This window comes from Ceratosolen solmsi, unplaced genomic scaffold, assembly GCF_000503995.2.
Source record: "Ceratosolen solmsi marchali unplaced genomic scaffold, CerSol_1.0 scaffold7, whole genome shotgun sequence".
NCBI classification, from domain to species: domain Eukaryota; kingdom Metazoa; phylum Arthropoda; class Insecta; order Hymenoptera; family Agaonidae; genus Ceratosolen; species Ceratosolen solmsi.
Window position 1 is genome coordinate 967,152 of NW_011948413.1, and position 25,162 is coordinate 992,313.

A 25,162-nucleotide genomic window follows, 5' to 3' on the forward strand; every position below is an offset into this window, starting at 1 on the left:
AAATCAATTATATATAATGTTTACATCTATATTTATAGAACATATTAATCTACGTTTCAAATCGTTATAGATCCCAAGACATCAAAATTAATTTTGTTGATGTCTATAGTATCTCATTTAGTGTATTATTACAGAATTACGTTAATTTGACAATGTTAATTAGTTATTGACAATGAATTATGTATCACAATCGAAATTTTAATTCATTTAATAAAATTAGAGTAACTTTATTAAAAAAAATCATATCTATATTGTTGGATTTTTATTCAGATCTAATATTGTCTTTTCGAGCTTTTAGTAAAATATCTATTAAGAAAGTCGAAACCTATTTAACTATCGATATATATTTTATTTTAATTTGATTTGATTAATTTTTAACACCTTAATTTTAGCCATTAAAATAAAGTAAATTACAATATTTTATTTTTTTTGTTTATCTTCATTCTAACTTCATAGGTAGATACAATCTTCGAATAATTAGCTATCATATACAATCATACCTTTATTATTAACTTTTTACTTTACCTCATTTTATTCGATTACAATACAGACAGTCATTAATCTCATACGCAACATTAAATATCAATGCCTGATTTTTTTACTCAAAATTTTTAAAGGTTTCGTACTTTATGCTTATTGATAATTTTCATGCCATTTTCATAGAATAATTTATTTTTTTTAATAACTTCATAGTATATTCATACTATATTCGCAGTTTAAAACAACATTAATCTCATTTTAACACATCTCTTATTTATTTCTCATTATTTTATATTAAATTATTTTAACGTCTTATTAGTTAATAAACTCACTTCGAGAAATTAAATATCTCCAATAAATAAAATATTTCCTCAATTATTTTATAAAAAGCATTAAGAAGATTTCGTACTCTAATTAACGCGTTGTCAATATTATACATTATATAGTTTATATTATATATAAATTACTTTCTCATCGAATTACAGATTATTTCTTAAGCTTCACTAATAAGTATTTCTAATAAAATTTTCAAATTTTCAAGTTCAAAGTAATTTGAGTTCAATACTAATTAATTCAAAATATATAACTTGTTCGTTCTATATTAGCTCGATCTATATCCGTGAATCAATTGACTTTAATTCCATATCTAATATTTATTAACTTGTACAATTGATTAGTATTTTTAATGTCTGACAATTTTTTTAGATTACATGAAAATCTATATTGTAGAATGTAATATAAGACATTAAAATATATTCTACCAGGATTTCACAAAACTGTATACATTCGTTTTTGAATTCATTGTATGATAAAATTATTAAAATTATAGTACATGCTATAAAAAATCTGAATTATTATGAAATATTACAATAATTCTATTTAATATAATAGACTATTTAAAAAAAAACTATTAATATAAATTAACATTTATATATTTATATAAATTTTATAAATCCTTGAATAAACATTAAAATTTAATAATAAAACATAATTTAAAGTTATGCTATTTTTAAAAGTTTTCCAATTAAAATTTTCTAATAATAAAAGAAGTTTATCTTATAACCTATATTTAACATTAAATGATGTATAATAATTACTTTTACAAAAATCTAAGTTAATAGTAAGATGTACATTTATTTATAACGCCGGCTAATGTGTAAATATTTTTTCTTATAATATGATTTATAAAGTAGCTTAGAAATATAAAAATATTAATTTAATAGTAATATAATATTATTTTTAAGACATTTAAGTTTATTTCTATTTCTATAGTGTTTATAAACATTTTTTATTATGAAATTTTGTTCTTAATGAATAATAATAATAAATTATATTTTATTCAACAATTAATAAAAAAACGATATAAATAGCTGTAACTATTATTTCAAATTATTTTTTATATTTTAATGTAAGAGATAATTAAATTTTAATTAAATAAAATTTAACACAAAATATAACAAGAAATGTAAGTATATATGTATTTAAAAGTCAATCTGAAGTTTATTAATAAAATCTCTTTCCTGAACCCCAATCTTGCTAACAATTGTGTGATAATATTTAATCTTAATTCGGCATAATCATTAACTTTAGTATTTACATTATATATAGCACGTTATAATGCATAATAAATTCGTACATAATACATTATATACGAATATAAATATTGTAACCATTTTAAACATGCTAGTTTAGTTTTAAATAAATTTTGTATTTAAAATTTAAAAATTTATATCATTTAAGTATAAAAATATAACTAAAAATGAAGTAAACATTTGAGATGTATTAAAAATAAGAACATTAAAATAAATTGCATAATTAAATTCTTGAAAATGTTTTAAGTAATATTTCAGATTTAAGCATTTAATTAAAATATCTAGAAAATCAAATGAACTTTAACGTTTGTGTACAGTGTATTAACAATTATACTACTGTCAGTATATTGTGAAGTAGTATGTAAAATTGGTAGAATGATAATATCACTCTAGTATAATAAAAAATTCAAACCTAAAGAATTTCTTTAGTAAAAAATGGAGTAAAAATATCCTAAATCTGTAAGTGTATTATATTAATTATAAATAACTAATATGTATAAATAATAAAAAGTATAAAACTGGTTAATAGAAATTCTTAAAAAAACATTTATTAAATTTTAAATTATTGATTCATAATGGTAAATTAGAAAAAATAGTTTATTGAATAAAAAGAAATAAAAAAAAACAAATATTAAAATAATGAGAAAATTATAAAATAATTGTTTATGTTAATAAAATAAAAAATTAAAAATGTTGTTTTAATGAATAATTTAATTATAAAACTACAAATATATTTCTAAATATGTATTTAATATTTCTAAAACTTCAGAAATTAAAGAAAGATTCAGTAATTTAAAATTAGAATTAAAATATTTTTTTGTAAATAAAACCTATTTTTTGTATTATATTACTTTTGAGGCACTTTTTGAAAAAAATTATTTTTAAAAAATATTAGAGTGATGTCATATCTAAATCCTATATTAACATGGAATTTAATAAATTCAATTAATACTGTATTTAAGTGTATGAAAAATGCTCTAACGATTTTGAAACTTATCTAAACATCTATCTATTTGTAGATATAAAAATTTACTAAAGGAAATCCAAAAATAATAAAAAATTTTATTTTATATAGCTCTATTCAACTTTAATTGAAAGCAGGTTATTTCATTGTTTTTAAATAATCATTTATTTCTACTAATATTTGTATTATTTACATATTTTTATGACATCAAACATGATAAGTACATTAATAAGTTACGGATATAAATAAATTATCAATTTTTTCTGTAATATATAATATATAACACTTATATACAAATCAAAGCTCATCACTGATATTGGTTGTATATATTGTAAAAAGATTATATCTTAGAAAAGATAAACTGTTAGTAAGTTATTAATAAAATTTATAGAATAACTTAGACATAGAATCATTCATACTACATTAAATTAATTTTATTAGTTTGAATTATTTAATAATGAAAAAGATCCATTCCCAAATACATACATAATTTATCAATATTTTTCTAATGAATTGCTTTAAAATAAAAGATACAATTTAATTTAATCTTTTAATCAAATCAGTAAATTAATATAATACATTTTTTACAAATATACAACAGTATTTAACTTAAATAACAACAGGAATTTTTTAAATATTTGTTTTATTTATAAAAATATTTAATAGAATATGTTAATGCAAATAAAATTTCATTATAAGAAATTCTTAGTATATTATACTTTATATATGAATATTAATAAAACGATAAATATTGAATATTTCTTTAACTTAAACTTTACTTTTATCGCTTTAATCATTTATATCAATTTATCTTTTAATAGAGAAATTTATATTTATTTTTATTTTAACTAAAGAAAAAATAAATTTAAATAAATAAATATTTTTAAAATTCAACAAAAATATTTTTTAAATAGAAACTAAATTTTTATATTAGTTTAGTTTAAAATTATCAGAGAGCAGCACCTCATCGTGCGAATAGAGTTTTACCCATAAGTCAGTTTATACAACATCGGACTTTCAACTAAATGTACATCTATTATAAATAGTATTCTGCATGGACATTTTAAGGCATATCTGTGGTGAAAGCGGTAAATAAGTTTGAGGTAGATAAATTTTAAATTTTAAATCGTATAAAATTTACGATAAAAGAGAAATTAAGTGAGATGCGAATTAACACATGCATTCAATATGCATTATCTAGAGGTTTCTCTGTTAGTATTATTATGGCTTTATTTAGGAAATTGTTACATTATAAGATTGATTTCTAACCTTACTTTTTTCCAATATATTATTTTAATCACGTGGTTTTATGAAGATATTCGAAAAAGATAAAAAAAAGAAACCTACTAGTTGCGAACATAAAGTTATGAAATTTATAATTTAAATTTATAATTTATAAATTATTGCTTTTAGAGAATTACCAAAGGACTTTGATAGTCCAATAACTGCCACAACATTGAAGACGCAGTTAATTAGTGCAGTTAAGCAATTACTGGGAACGAAAGGTGCAGCTTATAAAGTTGATATTTTGAAATTTAATTCGATTGAACAAAGTTTTATTTTACGCTGTACCTCTAAACACTATGTTAGACTGCGAGCAGCTTTAACAGTAGCTCACAGTTTTGAAGGAGTACCTTGCATCTATCATATTATTAGAGCATCGCCAAATTTGTTAAGTTTTACTGCTAATAGTAGAACTTATACCCATTGAGGCTTTAGAACGCATTTATTTTAATATATTAATTTAGGTATGTATTAATTGCTATTAAGTATGTTTTAAAATGATTTATATTAAATATATATTAAAATAAATTGAGATTTTGTTTATTATGATATAGAATAACAATGATTTAAAATAATTAATTTTATAGAAATATATTTAATAATCGTTAAAGTATTTACAAAACATTAGCTTGAAAAAATTATGTCCTGTATTTCAAATTTGTAGATTTACAATTTTTAAAATCGTTTTTATAATATAATTTTTAAATATATTTAAAAAAATTACAAATTATTAATAATAAAAAATTTTCAGTTTAATTATGCCTATAATAAGAAAAGAAGGAAAGGATACTATTATTTTTGTAACAAGAGAAGATCATGCTATTCCTAGTCAAATCACACTGCCAGAGCCAGAGCCACATCCTGGTCTTTTTCTTCCAAATGGGGAAATAAACTGGAGTTGTCCTTGTTTAGGAGGAATGGCCACTGGTCCGTGTGGATTAGAATTTCGAGAAGCTTTTACATGTTTTCAAAAGTCTTCCAATGACCCAAAAGGATCTGATTGTTACGAAATTTTTAAAACAATGCAACAATGTATGTCAGAGTATCCTTCACTTTATGACAATAAAGTAACGGATATGGATTTAGAAGAGCTAGAAAATGATGAAACTGAAAATAATCATGATCAAGACAGAAAAGCCCTTAAAAATATAGATCCTGAATTTAGTGATACAAATAGTCAAAATACAATTAATAGTGACAATGAATTAGAAATTGCTAAAATTTAATTTAAATCGTTTATTATAAATGTTAATATTTCTTTTGCTTGTTTTATAGTTAAAAGGTTTTTATGAATAAAATCCTGAATATGAAATTTCAATAATTATTTTTCTTACATTCTAAAAAAAAATAAATAATTGTATATTTCTCCTTGATAGTTAAATTATATAATTTACTTGATAATTTAAATAGAAAATCAATAATTCAATATTTATACACAAGATCACAATTATTTTTATTTTATATTTCAAATTTTTATCAAATGTAAGTTTATTTAAATTTATGAAACCAACAATAATTAAGCAATAAAGTACATTAAAAATAATAAAACGTAAAATATGGATACATTAAAAAATATAATCATGTTATTTTGAATATATTAAAGATGTCTTATATATATACATATATTAAAAATGTCTTAAAATGAATTGAAAGTAAATTGAGATTTAAAAATTTATAATTGATCCTTACTCAGTATCTATGCATCTGTTACACAGGCATAAATATTGGTTTTGGATAATATATATTCTAGCTAACAATAAAATAATTTTCCAATCATTAATTAAGAATAGAAATAATTTATTTTAAAATATTTTTTGTAATTGTTGAAAAAAAGCATTTCGTTATAAGATAAATTTACTGTGTATTAAATAAAATATTTTATATTTAAGTTCACAAATTAAAATTTTTTAAATTTTAATATCTTTACCCCAGATACAATTGAATATTATGATTTAGTGTTAATCCATAATTAAAGTAGTCAGCTGTCTTCTGTCAAAATATATCTATAATCTACAAATGGGAAATAGCTTAATGTATGAAGAGAATGCTTGCAGATTACATATTTTGCTATGTTCTAATTATATTAATACAAATAATTATATATTTCGTTGATATTGACACCAATTTATAATAGCGAAAGTTAATGATTTATAAAAATTCCAGTGGGGGAATGTTGAAGCTTATTGTGATTTACGAGTGCGGCCATAGTGGAGTTACCTGAAGTTCACTGCGTTAACCGCGCACATACATGACAAAGATAAAATTACACGAACAAAGCAACTTGCACCTCTAGTGAGAAAGAAAGAGAATGATAGAAGTGCAGCGTTTACATGGCGATATCGAAATGCATTATGCATGTATAGTGTGGAATACCGTTTGTTGTGAAAGCAAAAACAAAGATATTCTTATGGGAAATTTACTGTCAATTTGACGGTCAGGTATCTGAAAAAGGAAGAACTCATATGAAGTTGTGTCAGACAGTTTCAATTTGAAACAAGATTACAAGTGCAATTCATGGGAACATATATATATATATATATATATATATATATGTACTTTTGTACTAATGTACATATGCATATATATTTTACTTTTGTACTTTATCATGATAATAATATTTACAATAATTTAGTTATTAAAGATATAAAATATTTAAATTCAGTAAAATCCTCTTATTTTTTATCAATTTATTTTTACAAATTATCAAATACAAATATATTAAAAATTAATTGCATTAAAAATCTTTATATCATTATCATAATATATGTTATTTATAAAATCAAATAAATGTTACACGAGGAATTTATAGCACCATGACTTCCTAAAAGATCAATAAATGACCACTTTAAAATGAAAATAATTAAACTAATAATTATATTTCTAATTTTATGTTTAAAATTTTTAACTTTATATGTGCAAAACTTATAATTTATTATGACGTGGTTATTATTACATTCACTGACTAAAATACAAGTATGTATATATATCTTATGCTATTAGTTAAGATTTAAAAATATTTCTCTACAGTTGACGGAATTTAGGCAAGCGCTTATGTGCATACACGCATCATCCTTACATAAATGAATATATATGTACACATATAATTAATTATGTTAAGTTTGTTATTACTCACTTAACAATTACTTTTTTTATAGATTTTGAAAGATTTTTATAGATTGAAAATCATACAAAAGATTAAACTTATTTAAGACTTCAGAGATGAATATAGTCGCACTTAATTATAACGATAATGGTTTATTTTATTTATAAATTATAATCAAAAGATGACATTGATATTGAAAGTAATAAACTTAGGAATATAATAAGATGTAAGCAAATAGTAATAGACGAATAATAATGAAAAATCAAAGATCTCAACAAAAAATAGAAGAAAAAGATGTACGAAATTAAACTATACGATGAATGCACAGATAGCTTCTCAATTTTTAATATTATCGGAGAATTAGAGCGCAAGAGCAGCGATAGAGAGGGGAAGAGAGAGACTAAGTTAAAGAGAGAAGAGCAGAAATGGCTATTTCACGTTTGACTGTTTTTTGTGACGGTCATGTTCATGCGATAGCTACTCTCGGCGTGCTCATGCGGGTTAAAAGTGAGTAGGATAGACAGAGTGCGTGTGTGGATGCTCGCGCGCGACAACGAGGGAGTGAGAGAGGGAGACCGCGCGTGCAAGTAAAAGATGGAACGATAACTAGTTGGCGAAGAAAGAGAGCAAAGAGCGAGAAAGACATATTATCTATATTCTTATATACTAACAAGGCAAGAAAGAAGCGAGAAGAGAACATTGTGTCATTGTGTGCGCAAGAGATCAACATGGTGACCGAGGAGTTAACGAACTGCCGTCATTGCTGCTGCTTGCGCCTAGAACGGTAAAGGATTGACGACGTTGCGGGGCTTAATGTTATGCCCCTGTCAGCGGTCGTAGTCTCAGCAGCAGCAGCAGCAGCAGCAGCAGCAGTAGTAGTAGTAACAACCAGAGCAACAGCAATAGCAATAACAACAGCAGTAACAACAGTAGCAGCAGCAGTAGCAGCAAAAGCAGTAACAACAGGAACAACATCAGTAACAGCAATAGCAACACCACTTCCACCGCACCGTCACCATCGTCACGACCACCACTATCACCATTACCATCACCACCACCACTACTACTACCATCACTACACCGTCCTGGGCTGTCGCACGACCGTATGATATGATATGGACTTAAGGTGATAATCGCGAGGTAATTCGCGCGATTCGGAGCCCACGGACTGCAATCATGTGCGATGTGTGCGCCGACTTTCACGATCTTCTGCTCTCTTGTAAGTGTCTGGCTTATCACCTTATTTTATTATCATCGTTCCACGTCGTCTACGGATATGTTAAATTTGTACTCGTTATGTACAACGCACCGCGTGCTACCTGAAAAATCCTTGCAATCGCCTGCCTGTAACTTATAGTTTCTTTTATACAGTTCATCAACGAGTCGATTATTGGTGTTTGCATTTTTTCTACTGAAGGGAGGTTTCTTTTATCTTATCCTTATAACCTTCAACTCGAAATATTTTTTAAACAGACTCTCCTTATGTGTGCATTTTTTTTCTTTAAATTGTGAAGCTGCCTTAGAATTTAAATATTCTTCAACTCTATTTATTATTCAAACATTACAATTTATCAACTCACAAGCTTCTATTTCAGAAATTGAAGAAATTTGAAACTCTCAAACCATCTAGAATCTTAACTGTACTTTTTTTTAAATTTCTTATAATATATATCAATCTAGCATAATTTAAAAAAAATATATCGAAACAGCTAATTTATATATTAAAATAAAACTTAACGATTACAATAACTTTATCTTTAATAATATAAATAAGACTTATTTATGTATAATAATAACCTTATTTATGTAAAATTTATATCAAGTTATAAAAATAACTATAAAATAATAAACTGTAATAAAGCTTTTTTTTATGTGTAACTTGGAATATTGAAATCAAAATAAAGAATATTAAATATTAAAATGTGTGATTTATCAATTTTTCTTATATTGCAACAAATGATAAAATAGATAAAAATAATGTTTTATTATTAATTGTAATTTTTTGAACACTTGTCAATAATTTGAACAGGAATTATTAATTTTAAAGACAAAAAGTTTTCTTTTATATAACAACTCATCTATCTTTACTTACCATAAAGTTTAATATATTTATAACTTTTTAAGTAAATATAAAAACTTTCTTTAACCTAAAGAGTGATTTAATTTTACCTAAAAGATAATCAAGAGTTCCCGATTTTAAACCACTAAATTTATTTATTTATTATTCCATTAAATTTCATTTATAATTTTCATTAAACCATATATTAATATTAAGTTGCAATTCATCAGATGATGAGAGAACTAATCAAGAAGAAGATGAGGTAGTAAATCTTTGTGTTGTGGATGTTGACACAATATTACATTATGTTAATCAGTGGGTGCAAAGGTAATAAAGTAAATTAATTATAATTAGTAATGCATTTTTACAAGATATTTTACTAATATATTTTTAATGTTTTATTTACAGACAGTGTATGTGCTGTTATCGCGAAATAAAAAACTTCGATCGATTTATTAGGTTGCTTCACAATATTGTCCTTTGTACTTTACAACAATTACAAGAAATACAACAAGAGCAGGAATATGGTCATAGAAAGAAGCAAGGAACAAGTAATAGTGATGGAGATGAGAATAATAAGAAAGAAAAAGAAAAAAATTTGGAGGAAAAATCACAGAGTGTGGAATCGTTGAGATCTAAATTACATTGGACTCACCAAGATAGAGAAAAATTATTTCACCTTTTATCAAAAATTTTTTTATTGAATTTCCCGCTTTACATAGCAATGAAGCATGGTGGAGCTATTAATCCACTGGCCCCCATTAAGGTAAGGAACTAATTAAAATTTATTAAAAGTAAAAAAATTTCAAGTTTATTTTAATTTTATTTATATTTTAAATTTATTTTGTATTGGCAGGATGAAGGAGGATACTGTGAACCACATGATCCTGAGGTGCCGGCACCTTTGATTCGTTCAGTATCAGTGTTTTGTCATCAAGGCGGATTTAATTTAATGTCTGCTTGTTTTGACATGGAAAATACATTACCTGTTGGTCTTGCACACTCTATGGTAGCAGTAATTTGTAATTTAAAACTGTGGTTAAACTATGGAAGTGTGATTCAGTTATTCATACCTTTACGTAGTCGAGTTATGAAATATATGTGTAGATTGACTGATAAGGAGTTAAGAACTCCTGCTGTGAGAACAATGGCAGGTAATGTAAAACTATTATTATTATTAAAAGTTCAAAGTACCATTTCATTATGTCTAAATAAATTGCTTTTATTAACTTAAATGTATTAAAAGACTTATTAAAATAGATATAAAAATATAAATGTTTTACATTACTTAATACATTTTTTATTTTAATTAATTTTAAAGGGTAAAATGAAAAGAAATATTTTTAAATAATATTAAATTTGTCGAATTACGTTTTTATTTTTATTTCATTCATCCAGATTTTATGTGGAGTGCAGTGAAAGATCCGATAGATGCGGTATTACCTACGTTTGATCGGGATGGCCTGGATCTAGCTTTCAAATATTTTACAAGTACAACCTTAACGATGCGTCTGGCTGGCATAGCCCAAATAAATTCCCATATCACAGCTTTCAATGAATTGTGTAACAGTGAGACAGTAGCAGAGATAGAGCAGGTCGGTCACGCCTTGGCAATGTGGCTCACCGAAAATAACATAATTGCCCATATTTTTGGGCCAAATCTGCATGTGGAGGTGATCAAACAGAGCCACATTGTGTTGAGCTTCCTCGCAATGGAAGGGCGCATCTCTTCGATGGATATGGATATAATGTGGCAGGCTGCCCAACTTAAGCACTGCGCTCGTCCAGTCTATGATCTTCTAGCGCCTTTGGTCAAGCATTTGGCGCCAACTCCGGTGTTACATCTCTATTCACTGCTGGGAAAGCTTGAACCGAAAGAACACACGGAGCAAAGTCTGTTTCTCGTATCTGCATTGATCAAATTCATTTGGACTTCAAGCAGTGCTGCATATTCTACCGCTTTAGCCATCGATAGTCGAGACCTGAGGCATCTTACTGTAGATGATGGAAGTACAAGTAGTGAACCTAGTGGAATGGAGGGCAGTAGTCCAGACGAGGAAGAAGAACCGAGCCCTGCACCCTCAGAAGGACCTTCGCCCAGAAAACAGCCAAGGAGCAACAGTGAGTGTGAAGGTTGATCTCACTTTATTTGTTCAATATTTCAAATTCACTTTATTTTTTCAATACTCAATTTAATAATCAGCTGGATCAGTATTTCCTTTTGTTTCTACAATAGTAAATTGTAATGCAATATTGAATTCAGTTACAATATTTAAATTGGGTTATATAAATGAACAAAACTCGTATGATATTCATAAAATACCACAATACATTTTTCTAATTCACTTTTATACAAATATATTTAGTGTATTATACATGTGTTTGTTTTTAAACATTTAGTTTTTTATAATTTTGAATGATATTTGTACTTAAAAGTCTGATTCATTCATTATGAAAGAATTACATTTTACAATGAAATATATCAATAATAAAATTATTAATATATAATTATTAAATAAATAATTAAATTTTCGAAATTTTAGTTTTACATAGTAGAAGTTTTAAAAAAATAATGGAAATTGTAATAGCAGGCGAATTATAAATTAGTTGCAATATATAATTTATATTTTCAATTAATGTAAAACCTAGATTCATTACTTAAAATGGTACTTAAAATGATTTATTACTTAGTGGAATCAATATAATTATCATCACAGGAACATCAAAACAAAAGCCTTCAGAGGTGCTACAACTTGAATCCGAATCCTTTGAGATGGAAAAAGTGCTTTTATCAAAGGAGCGCACGAAATTGATATCCGAGAAAAATCAGCTTGAAGCAGAGGAATCTATTGAAAGCTCATGTAAACGCGAGGGAAAACAATCCATGGATGAAAAAACGATCATCAGCTGTTCAGAAGAGCACACGACCGATGCGGATACGGATAAGTCAAATGCTGAGGACACCATTGTTATTTTTGTGCGTAAAAAGAAAAAGGTGCTACGAAAACGTAAGAGACCACAAAAACGCTCGTCCAGCGGCAATTCAATGACTATCACTATGACGGCAACTACAAGCACCGTTGAAAACGAGACCAGTAATGATGTAGGTCAAGTAAACGAGTCACAATGCAGCGAGAATCTTACGACTTTCCCAGAAAGTGGAGGCCTTTCGAGCGAGCCTGAAAAAAGCAGATCTGACTTTGCGGAAAAGCCCATTATTGACACTCTCGATCGTGTAAAGCAAGAGGCGATATCCATGGACCAATCAGTAAGTACTGATCAGCAAGTACCAACAGGCAGTGGGACACTCCTCACTCAGAGGGTAGAAAAATCCATGAGCACTGGTACCAGTAGTAGCAGTAAGTACACTGCGGCTATGGGTAGACATGAGGTTGTACATTCCGCTGAGAGCTCGCACGACGAGGATGATAGCGATATTGTAGGCGTCGTTGCAAATGGCGAAGGCACGAGTACTGTTACCTCCGAATTGGGTACGTTTTACAAGTACTTTCTTTACTGTTTTCATTTCGTAGCAACACAAAAACACAAAAAAGCAACACAGTACTAAAAATTAATTTACTTTGTTATTTAAATAATCTCACTATACTTAACAATCACGTATGAAATGTTTCAAAGATTTCCTAATATGCAATATTTCTTAATAAATTCATGTTAATAATAAATACTTCTAATCTTCAAATTTTGCAATATTTTAAAAATATTTAGTATCTTATTCGTTACAAATTTAATTATTGAGTTTCATTATATACATTAGAAAAAAATTGATAAAATCGGAAAATTTATGGAAATCTGAGAGAAAAATAAAAATCTTTATAATTATTAAAGAAATCGCAATGATTAAAATAAATTGTTCGTGTTGTTTTTCCGCGATATTATTACCGTCAGTATCAAGCATTCTTCTAAAATAAAATCAATAATTGAGTATATCATATTAATAGTAGCCTCCCTAATAACGCAAAATAAATAGCTTGCCTAGATCATGCTAGTACATCACGCTTCTTGCCAACCTGCCTTGATGAGATGCTCTCGGACGAAGAGGGCTCCTACAGTAGTCGTATATCGAACAAAAGCGAAAAGAATATGGCAGACTTTGATGGGGAGGAAAGCGGATGCGAGGACGAACTGGCCCAGCTCGCGGCTCAACACCTCTCGGCTATCCACATGCAGGCCTACCATCCCCATCATGCTCATTCGGCGATGAACGTGCGCAGATCCGTATGTCGAGCGCCACAGTCACGCAGTGTCCACCAAGGGGTCGCACGGCTTGGCACTCAGTTCAATCTAGAAACCGTCTGCAAGCCCGGAAATACTCTTCTCTGGGATCTGCTACAGGATGAGAAAATTGGCCAGTTAGGGGAGGGTTTGGCGATCGAAGCTGAAAAGGCGCTGTGCAATCTTCTTTGTTACAATATCGATCGTTCGATACCTATGAAGTTTATCGAGGGCTGCCTTGAGAACCTTGCCTCCAATCGTTCTGTCGTTATTTCACTGCGAATTTTGCCCAAGCTACTTGGTAGTTTTCAGCAGTTTGGTACTATGGATGCCCACACGATAACGACCTGGGCAGATCGTGAACGTGGCATGATGAAGCACTTTTTCAACAACCTAAAAACATATGCAAGCATGGGCCCGAGAAGCCTTTATTCCCATCAAACGGAAGTGCAGGTTCGACTCCAATTCCTTTCCTCAATATTCTCACCCTTGGGTTCGCCAGATTGCTTCCGATTAAGTCTTGAGCAAGTTGACACACTATGGCAGTGTCTTGCTCAAGAACCCAGCTGTGCTGACGAGCTCTTCAGCTGGCTACTGAGTCAAGCCAAGTCCACTGAACAACACGCCCTTGGCATGGACACCCTCAAGCACTTATGTATGCGTAAGCTACCAAGTCTGCCACCGGAAACAATAAGCATGACCGGCCTCAGTCTCTTCCAGCAACTCTGTAACCTCGCGCGACTCGCAGCTGTGCACCTTGACAGGCCGCTCAGAGATGTCGATTCTGTGGGAATGGATTTTCTTTGGAAGATCGCACTCAGGGCGAAAAGTACAGAAGTCAGTATGGCTGCTATACAGTATCTCAACGGCTATTACATGTCGCGCCAGCTCACCCAGGAAATCGAGTTTGTTTCTCAATGTATGACGCATTTGGCTGCAGCAAGTGCTGACCTCGGGACTAACGAGGAGGCAAGTCTGCGCTGCATACAGCGTGCTCTGTTACTGCTTAGGACGCATCTTGAGGCTTTCAGAAAACGGTACGCCTACCACTTAAGGAGGTGGGCCCTTGAAGGCAGGGGGGCCGGTAGTCACATCGTTGCGAATAACTCAGAGAGAAGTCAACAGCTCAGGCTCTTCGTTCAGCCGGCAGGTATATCTGAAAAAACGACGTTTACGTTGCTAAATACAGACTACGTGGCTGATCTGAGAGCTGAGGTATCCAAATGGTGGGACGATACTCATGCCCGCCTTGTTATGGATGACGGTAAATCTCACAGCTCCGCTTCCAAGTCGAGCATGTCAGCCGCAGGTTCGGGATCAGTTCTCGGCTCTCTACTTACCGATGGACCCATCAGGATGATAACTCAGGGGCAGGAGCTCACTATAGACTTCGATGAGAAAACATTAGCCGAAACGGGTTTTAAAGATGGCCAACTTGTTTTTATCTCACTTGGCGCCGGAAGATGCAACGGGGGTGGTAGACCCGGCAAAAGAGATATGGAATCGCCATCTTTGCTACCACCACCACCCAGGGATTCCCTACCTACGCTTTTACTATTAAGACCACAATATTTTGAGCAATTATTCACACTCATGCGCACGCTTGGTGCTATGAAGACCGTCAGGAGCAATCAAGAGATACCGCATACAAAGGCTCAGGTTTACAAAAATCTATGTTTATTTATTTGTATATTTTCATACTTATGATACAACCAATTATCTTTAGAACTCTATGCTATACTATTATTAATCAATATTCATACACAGTTAAAAATTGTTAAAGAATTTCGTTAATCTCATAAATTTTATAATAATTAAATATTGTATATAACTAATATAAGAACTAATATCATTATTGATATTATTATTTGCTGACATTGATAAGGTTTACAAAATAAAGTATACAGTCATTTTTTTGTAATAGTTAATTAAAAATAGTTAATTAATTAGGAAAATGTCTTAAATAAAATTATTTATAAATTGTATTAATACAACAGTTGCTAAAGCTTGTTATTTAAGAAGATTTTTTTTGCAGGTACTATCACGAAGAGTTTGGGATACCCTTACACTTCTTCCTACCAGTCCGACGCTGTTACAAGGTTTTCAAAAACTCGATGAAGCTTCGTTACCAGAACTTTTAGATCCATCTAATCCTCATAAGCTAATGTATTCGCTGTACATCGTTGAATCCTTATCAAAACGATCGAGCCGTCGCGATATGATGTCACTTGGCCACGAAGGCAGTGGCGATGCGAGTAGCGGCGATACGAGTAGCGGCGATTCAGATGATACGCCAACTGATTGGTCTACAAACTTCGTCCGACACGGTGGATTGCGTCATCTCTTTGATATTTTTATGTCCGGTTGTCTAGAAGATAGCGATGGCAGTGAATGGCAACAGGACTGTCTGGCAAGTCTGTTAAAGCAGCTGTGTCATCTGGGAGTGGCAAGAGATGGTAAAAGACGAAATAAGGCCGATAAGCTCGCGATACCACGGCTCAATAAAGAACTATCGGCTCTTATGGATCTGGAAAATGTTTTACCAAGAATAAAAAATATTTTGGAAGAGGCTTCCATGCCTCGCGATCCCAATCAATATAAAACCGGTCTTTTTGGAAGATCACAGGTAATACACTACGCAATGGCTCTGCTAGTTTGTTGGGTGCATAGCGAACCGTCGATCGGACAATCCCTTTTTGCCAATGATAAACCATTCGGTAAAACATGGTTACGCAGACTCGTACTTGAAGATCCCGAACCAGCTGTGCGACGGGAAGTTTGCACAGCACTCTATAAGCTCTGCCTCGGAAGCGTCGAGACCGAGGAAGACATACTCTCGTCTTGCTTGCTCGATACGTCCCCAGCTACACTTATAGTACCATTACTGACTGAGCTGCTCGAGTATCTGCCGATCGCAGAAATGATGCAGCCGTCACGTCGAAAATCTGACATGGCAATACATCTGCAACAGAGTCTGGACGAGGGTAAAGAATCCTATGGACCAGCGTGTCGTGACTACTTCTGGTTAGTTTGTCGTCTGATCGATTCGTTACCCGAAGATGCAATACAGGAAAGTACGAGTGACAAATCCGGCAGCACTGTTGACCTTCAAGCCCTCGCCAGTCGTGCTATCAAATCCATTCTTGCAAGAGATTATGTGGAAATGAGACATAACACCATCGATGATGATGGCCTCGTCGGTCTTCTTAATCTTTGTTGTAATATCATGGCCCATAATCCACCGTGTAAGCAGGGTAAAGTTGGGCAAAATTTATTGAATCGCGTATTTGACTTTCTATTTGCGCTACCGAATCCTCGAGCAAAACACATGCCGAAGTGCAAAAGCCAAGCTTCAAGATCAGCAGCTTTTGATCTACTGATCGAGCTCGTTAAGTCTGCTCCAGATAATTATCGAATATTGCACGAAAAACTTTTGGAACAGCACAAACCTGGTTTGCACTCAGCATATTCTTGGGATTATTGGCCCCATGAGGATGGCAGATCAGACTGTGGATACGTCGGGCTTACGAACTTGGGTGCTACTTGCTACATGGCTAGTTGCATGCAGCATTTATATATGATGCCTCAAGCACGCATTGCTATCTTAGGAGCCGATTGTAAACGCGCGAATAAGCACCAACTGACTTTGAGGGAGTTACAGAGGATGTTTGCGTACTTACTTGAATCTGAAAGAAAGGCTTACAATCCGCGTAGCTTTTGTCGTGTGTATACAATGAATCACGAACCACTTAACACTGGCGAGCAAAAAGATATGGCTGAATTTTTCATAGATCTAGTTTCGAAATTAGAGGAAATGACAAATGATCTAAAGAACTTAGTGAAAACCCTCTTCTGTGGAATAATATCAAACAATGTAGTGTCTCTCGACTGCGAGCACGTAAGCCGTACGCTGGAAGAGTTCTATACGGTGCGTTGCCAGGTAGCAGACATGAGAAACCTCTACGAGAGCCTCGACGAGGTTACAGTTAAAGATACGCTGGAAGGCGACAATATGTATACGTGCTCGCATTGCGGTAAAAAGGTCAGGGCGGAAAAGCGAGCTTGCTTTAAAAAATTACCGCGCATACTCTGCTTCAATACTATGCGCTATACCTTCAACATGGGCACGATGTTAAAGGAAAAAGTCAATACACATTTTAGTTTTCCCCTGCGCCTCGATATGTCTGGATATATGGAAAAAAAACTCATACCACGACACTGTCAAGAACGCACGGATAAGTCGGAGCTTGAGCAAACCGGTAAAGACGAGGAGATGGAGAGTTCTGGTAGCTGTACCGGAAATACTGAAAACAAGGATGAACACTGTCAGTACGATCTCATTGGGGTAACGGTGCATACAGGCACGGCTGATGGGGGTCATTACTACAGTTTCATACGTGACCGCACTAGCCCTAATAAAGATAAATGGTTTTTATTCAATGATGCTGAAGTGAAGCCTTTTGATCCAAATCAGATAGCCGCCGAATGTTTCGGTGGCGAAATGACTAGCAAGACCTACGACTCCGTAACCGATAAATTTATGGACTTCAGTTTTGAGAAATCCAACTCAGCGTACATGTTATTTTATGAATGGTGTCAAGATCCAAGTGATTTGCCCCTGGATAAGGAAGACGAGGCTTGTAGTTCTAGTCCAACATCGTTAGACTTGCCGGCTCAACGAATGCAATTACAACGGCCTTGCAGCCCAACAGATATTATGCCGCTGCTGGAACTCAACAAAGAGCTTGAGGAATGGATCTGGCAGGACAATATGCATTTTCTTCAGGACAAAAACATATTTGAACACACGTATTTTAGTTTTATGTGGCAGATTTGTGGTTACATACCGCAGACGCTTATGTCTGCCCAGCCGGAGGTTACAGAACTCTCGGCAGACCTTTCGGCATCATTTTTCATGGAAACCTTCATACACGCTAAGGAAAAGCCTACTATGGTGCAATGGGTTGAGCTATTGACCAAGCAATTTAATAATTCATTAACGGCCTGCGCCAGCTTTTTGGAGAAAATGGTTGCGGATTCATGGTGGCCTGTACAAATTCTAGTCAAGTGTCCGAATCAAATGGTTAGACAGATGTTTCAGAGGCTATGTATTCACGTTATACAAAGATTGCGAGCTTCACAGGTATATAAATATCTATTATATTATATATTTAACATTTTTCACTCAGAATTTGATGATATTCACAGAAGTGTGTACATAAAACTCTTGGTTCAATCATAATGAATTAATTATATTATCGATTGGATTAGATAAAAAAAAACATTCTCGTGAATTACCAATAAACATTTCGTTTTATACATATATAGTTGCAAAGTTTGATTATACACATTTCAAAAAAACAATGTATTGACTTAAATTTTCATTAAATCTGTAAATTAATTAATACAGTATATACAAGTTATTACAAGATAAAAAATATTTATTATTGTATAAAGATAACTATAAATGTCATAATAATAATAATGCAAGCATTGTTAAAAACATATAATAAAAAACATGACAAAATAAATTACAAATTATTTTTTAATACATTTTTATTTACATTTGTCACGAAATGTTTTACAAATACTTTAAACATTTATTTTTGTATAAATAGGTTTATAATGTTTCATAGTAATATATATATATATATATATATAATATAAACGTTGAAAATCAATTTCTATTTACAGACGCCATTTTATCTTGTATGTGAATCGGACGAAGATTCCAGCACAGTTGGCACGCAATCTTGTGTAACACGTTTCATTCGTATGTTGTTATCGTTGATGGAACATGCTAAACAACACTTAAAACATCTCACTGAATACTTCGCTTTTCTGTACGAGTTCAGCAAAATGGGCGAGGAAGAGACGATGTTCCTAATTAAAGCACAGGCAATTTCAACTATGATCAATTTTTATCTCGGTCACAAAACTCACGAATTTGTTGATGCCATCAGTGAAGAAGAGGAAGAAGAGGAAGTCGTAACAATACCCACTGAAAAACTTAGGCCTGCATCCTTGGATAAGATGATCACCCTGATTGCAACGCTGGTCGAGCGCAGCAGGGTTCCAGATCATAGGTAAGCTAAATTTCATTATTTTAAAAATAACTTTATTAAAATTAACTAAAAATAAATAATTTTTTACTTGTTAAATTAAAATTAAAATTATTCAATGTGCTTAATAAAAAACTTTTTCTTTTTGTTAAATGAAAGGTTGAATCTGTCAACATCGGATTTCAATGCCGTAGCTGGTGGTAAAGGATTTCCATTTTTGTACCAACAGATCCGTGATATGATAAATTTAAATCAGACACGGAACCTTATTCAATCGCTCTGTCGCTGGAACGACAGATTAGCCATTCATATTGTTACTATGATATTTCAAGCAATCACGAAGCACACAGACGTCTGCCAGCCTTTTTTTAAGATTCTCACTTTGCTAACCGAGGGTTCTAGTCCGACTGGACTACCTTGCATGACCCAGCTGATACTGAGTCGGGTGTGGGAGGTAGCAAGAATCGCGCCCCATGGGGCTCTCGAATGGCTCGCTCTTGCTGTCACGCGTAGCAAACTAGCCCATGCCTGGGTCCTCCAGGGCCTCGACACCTGGCTCCAGCACTTTCTTATCGAGCATTCGAATCAGCGGGTGCGCTCTGCCGCGGCGTTTCTCCTAGTTTCGCTGGTGCCATCGGCTCATTTCCGCCAGGGCTACCGAAGTGCTCACAGGCTCGGTTTAAGTTGTGCTACCACGAGAGAACTTCAGCTCTCTACAGAAGCAACAGTTGTTCTGCATCAGATCTACACAGCACTATTAAGACTCCTCCAGCCAGCTAAACATTACACGGATATAAATACACACGGCACTATGAAACTTACAGCCTATTTCGCTCTTATGACGTACTGCGTTATCTCGAATACTGAAAAACTTATGGTATGCGAAAATTTTTCATGTTATCTCTTTTAATTCTTTGCTAATATGAAATTTGTTTTTTTTTTCTTTTGATAAAATATTTTTGCTTAGTTTGGACAATATCTAAATGATCTTTGGACTCTATTTCATCCGAAACTCTCAGAGCCAAGTATTCCAGTGCATCATAATAAACAAGCACTTTTACTTTTTTGGTATCACGTTAGTAATGACTGCCCTGAAAATGTTACACTCATATTACATAATCCACTTATTACAAAAAATATCGCATTCAATTACATTTTGTAAGTAAAGCTCTTAAAAGTTCGTACTTTTACGCATACAAGTATATATGTATGCATTGGAAAATTATTAATTTGTATACTTTATAAATATTTCAGAGCCGACCACGAGGACCAAGATGTCGTTCTTTTCAATCGTGTAATGCTGCCAGCATATTATGGATTATTGCGACTTTGTTGTCAACAGTCTCATACTTTTACAAGACAATTAGCAGCACATCAAAATATACAATGGGCTTTCAAAAATATAACACCACATCCGACTCAATATTCAACTGTAAGTAAAATAGAAATTTCAATTTAAATTGATCATTGGTAAATACATTCTTATACTTGTTATATCAGGCTGTAGATGAATTATTTAAATTAATGCAACTGTTAGTTGCTCGACATCCTGACCAAACTGAACAGGAAGAAGCTGAAGTTGCGTCGTTTAGGAGAGGAACATTGTCATCTTATTTGCAAGGGCTTGATGGAAGATCTTGTTGGGCAACACTCATATCAGCATTTAGGTAAATGTGAAATTAGTTATCCATTATTAATTATTTTTTTTATTCTAACACTTAAAAAGATATCATTTTCGAAATCCATAGTTATAATTATAGTAACAAAATTATAACAGTCTTGAAAGTTATTATTAATTTGCATAAAACTTCTTATTGATTAAAAAATACCATGCATTACTAATCAATAATTGAAATGTTTGAAAAAATTATAAACCTAACTTTTTATTAGTGTTTATAAGAACAGTAGTTTACAAAATATATTTTGCACAATTATAAAGTATTATTTGCTAAAAACATATGCAAAAAATAATAAACAATAATATATGCACATGTTTCATCAATCTGTTTAATTACTTGTTTGCATTCAGAATCTTAATCGAATCAGACGATGATCGTTTATACGTCGTGTACAACGGTGGTTTGAGCATGGCCCTCGAGGCCTTTCACATGCTTCACATAATGTACCATGAAGCGACAGCATGTCACGTCGCCGGGGATCTTGCCGAGCTCATAGCCATCATTGTCGAACTAGTTAGATGCGTGCGAACAGCCCGAGATGGTCCTGACGCTCGCAACATTCTCGCGAACTGCAAAGAGTGGCCAGATGTATTACGGAAGCTGGCGACTCTTCTCAATACTTATAATCCTTCAGACATGCGAAATCTTGCCATAGATTTGCTTAAGGAGCTAGTAATGCTCGTGCCGACTGACGCAATTCTCATATTAGCGCCATTGCTTTCCCATTGTCACGCGGCACTTCAGGAGTCACATGCGACGGTACCGCCGGGCCCATATCTTCCGAGGCGCTCAACTCCAGCCGGTAAGATGCCCTCGAGGCCCGCCAGGCCAATGGTGCAGATGGCAGTGCCGCACTCGCAACTCGAAGCCGCTAAAGGCACCGATCCCGAATATGATAGCGCGTTGCTCGAATTCTACTTGCCGTATCACGAATTGATCGATGTCATGTGTAGGCTTGCTATCAACAACGACTGCATGACTGAAATACTCGTTAATTTGAGCGCTATGCTGGGCTTCGAAGGTCAGTCTAGTGCATTATTTAATGCATTCTTTTTATTTCTATTTTAATTAAAGAATATAAGAATTGTAATATGTTGTTAGCATCATTTCAACGATACTATATATATTATGCCTAAAATTTTTGGATATTTTTATAGATATAAATAATTTGAAAATATTCTTAATAATTCACATTAGCATAAAACTGAGAAGCTTGATTAGCAACTTGTATTATCAGTATTTAATTTATAAGTAATATCTTGAAGACTTTATTATTAACTTATTTGAATTTAGTATAATAAATATAATGCATATAAATTAATTTTAGTTTTTGAAACTGATTTTTTTAAACTAAAAAAATTCTTTTTTTGGATGATAATGTTTATATATATTCAACAACATGAAAAAATAAAATAAATAAAAACTTATGTTATATAATGGTGCTATAATCTGAGATTTTAATAAAATAAGAATGCTGAGTCGTTGAAAGCTAGATTCAATTTTTAATAGACTGAATTTCGTTTGCAGGTGTGCCGCTGCATTTAGCTTTATTTCCAAGATTATGGCTAGATGTGCACGCTGCTAGTCACATCGATAGAAAACACATAACCGCCTTGCTCCGTTGTTCATACACTGTAGATTATGTAGACGCGGTGCTTTTAGATGAGAGATCATCGCTAGCAGTGCCAGCGATACATGCCTTTCTCAAAAGTTTCTTTCCCAAATTAGCAAGCCATGTACTTACTGAGCAAACTTGTTCAATAATCGATAATCTTGTAAGCACCCTTACGTCTATGGTCGAAGTAGTTGATGTCCAAGCGTCCGCACACAGGCTTACCGGTGATCTACGTGCCCTGGCCCTCGTATATAGTAGTGGCGCCGATATAAAGCCACCGCTGACATTGCAGATTGCACTCGAGACTTTGTTAACGCGCACAAAAATGGCAAGGGCGCGGATCAAGGAGTCGAAGCAGCAGGAACTTGAGGCGCCTTTGAAGAGACGTAAGTTCGATATCACCGATGATATCGAGGACGACGAGGACGATGACAATGAAGATAACGAGGAGGACGAGGAGGAAGGTAGCACCTCGAGTCCTAGTATCGAAGAGCCCAAACAGAGTATCGACTCGCTGATCTCAGTAACGATGATGACTACGAGTGCGACGATGACAATGACGACAACGACTATGATTCTGGCGGCAGCATCATCAGCAAGTAGTACTGGCACTGACGCGGCAGCGGCCGGTACTATTTCGAGTGCTACCGCCACCGCCACCAGCATCTCAAATACAAGTAGCCCCAGCGCCACCACGACCACTAGTACTACATCGACAGCCGTCGGTACCTCGAGCAACGTCATCACGAATGCCGCTACAAAAGCGATTACGGGTGGGCAAATAACAAACACGCAATGTCTCAAGGACAAGGGCAAAGAGCAAGAAGAAGCTAAATCCCTGAAATCGAGCGACACGGATAAAACCGATCAAACGGATGCTAAGTCAAGTTCAAGCCTTATCACAGCGAGCAGTACAGCGAGCAATTGGAACAGCCAACTTTGTCGTTCGATGAATAATGTCTCTTGGCTCGATATGCTTGAAAAAACTATAATAAATCTGCAGATGATCGTACAATTCCAAACGAAAAATTGAAACATTGCTGAAATGGAGGAACGAACGATATTTTGTATTTATGCTTGTTCGCGTAGCATTTCAATAACGACTATATCATTATCGATGGCACATTAGGCCCATTCTTGTGGGATATGTAAATCATATATATATATATATATATATATATATATATAGCTTTCGGTGCGAGCTTAGATTGATTAATGTGAGCCGCAGTGCATCGATATTCATTCAAAGGCAAACCGAGTTTACACGTGTGTATGCGTTCATACACATGCGTGTACATATACAAAAAAAAAATGAAACAAATTACTTGTGTATAGTTCACTACTAGTTACTTGTCGAGTGTACTTTTAATATGCTACATCTTGTTTAATTAAAGAATGCGTGCAAGAGTGGACGAAAGATTGAATATATATGTTCGCGTGTACATGTAAAAAATTATAATTATTAAGATTAGGAAACGTCTTTAGCCGAATTGTGAAGATTGAACAATATTATGAGTTGATGGGAAGCTTTGTAGTTTTAGTTAAAGCGTGCATTATATCATTTTCTACTATCAGCTGTACTCGTACTGTTTTTAAGAGTACTCTCATTGGTTTTACATTTTTTTTTTTTTTTTATTATTATTTTTGTTCTAAAACAATAAATTGTCTAGAGTAGAGAAGGTAAGTATATTTCAGGTGATATTGCAGCTTTTCGATCATCATGTATGAAACACGTGCTAATTTTTTTCATAATATTATTGGCCTAATTCCAAAAAAAAAACTAGTGTGACTTAGGCCATTATCGTGTTATGCAAATCACATGCGTCTGTGATTGTTTTTAATATCTATTGTGTTTATATTATGTAAAGAACAAACTGTCAAAACTGATTGTTTAATTCATTGAAATATTTTTTTTATCGAATGGTAGATATTAAGTATTAAATCGTCTCTTTTAAATTAGAAGTATTACTAGAAATATATTTTTCAAATATTCTTTTAAGTAATTATTTATTATTGTAAATGTAACTTTAACAAAAATCTTGTAAAAATAAAGTGATTAATGCCTCTAGTACCGAATGATAGACATCAATT

The 25,162-nt window shown here is 32.4% G+C and overlaps 3 protein-coding genes across 4 annotated transcripts; all 3 read left to right on the forward strand.

The window, feature by feature from the left end:
- The first annotated feature begins 4,032 nt into the window (after window positions 1-4,032).
- LOC105367210 (uncharacterized) lies at window positions 4,033-4,768 on the forward strand. The gene is made up of 2 exons (XM_011505838.1): window positions 4,033-4,247; window positions 4,450-4,768. Exons 1-2 carry the CDS (start codon window positions 4,225-4,227, stop codon window positions 4,745-4,747), a joined length of 321 nt encoding a protein of 106 aa, XP_011504140.1. The 5' UTR covers window positions 4,033-4,224; the 3' UTR covers window positions 4,748-4,768.
- Window positions 4,769-5,069: 301 nt separating this feature from the next.
- LOC105367609 (mitochondrial intermembrane space import and assembly protein 40) lies at window positions 5,070-8,532 on the forward strand. The gene is made up of 2 exons (XM_011506376.1): window positions 5,070-5,514; window positions 8,342-8,532. The coding sequence occupies exons 1-2, from the start codon at window positions 5,079-5,081 to the stop codon at window positions 8,530-8,532; spliced, it is 627 nt and encodes a 208-aa protein (XP_011504678.1). The 5' UTR covers window positions 5,070-5,078.
- puf (ubiquitinyl hydrolase 1 puf) lies at window positions 8,357-24,207 on the forward strand. Of its 2 annotated transcripts, none has more exons than XM_011505839.1 (15): window positions 8,357-8,642; window positions 9,713-9,809; window positions 9,891-10,248; window positions 10,339-10,636; window positions 10,881-11,615; window positions 12,200-12,973; window positions 13,471-15,374; window positions 15,751-18,858; window positions 19,410-19,801; window positions 19,937-20,654; window positions 20,745-20,935; window positions 21,032-21,209; window positions 21,278-21,444; window positions 21,807-22,477; window positions 22,984-24,207. In XM_011505839.1, the coding sequence occupies exons 1-15, from the start codon at window positions 8,600-8,602 to the stop codon at window positions 24,102-24,104; spliced, it is 10,755 nt and encodes a 3,584-aa protein (XP_011504141.1). In that variant the 5' UTR covers window positions 8,357-8,599; the 3' UTR covers window positions 24,105-24,207. The 2 variants fall into 2 exon arrangements, with proteins under 2 accessions (XP_011504141.1, XP_011504142.1); XM_011505840.1 differs by having other exon boundaries at window positions 10,881-11,603.
- The last annotated feature ends 955 nt before the right edge of the window (window positions 24,208-25,162 follow it).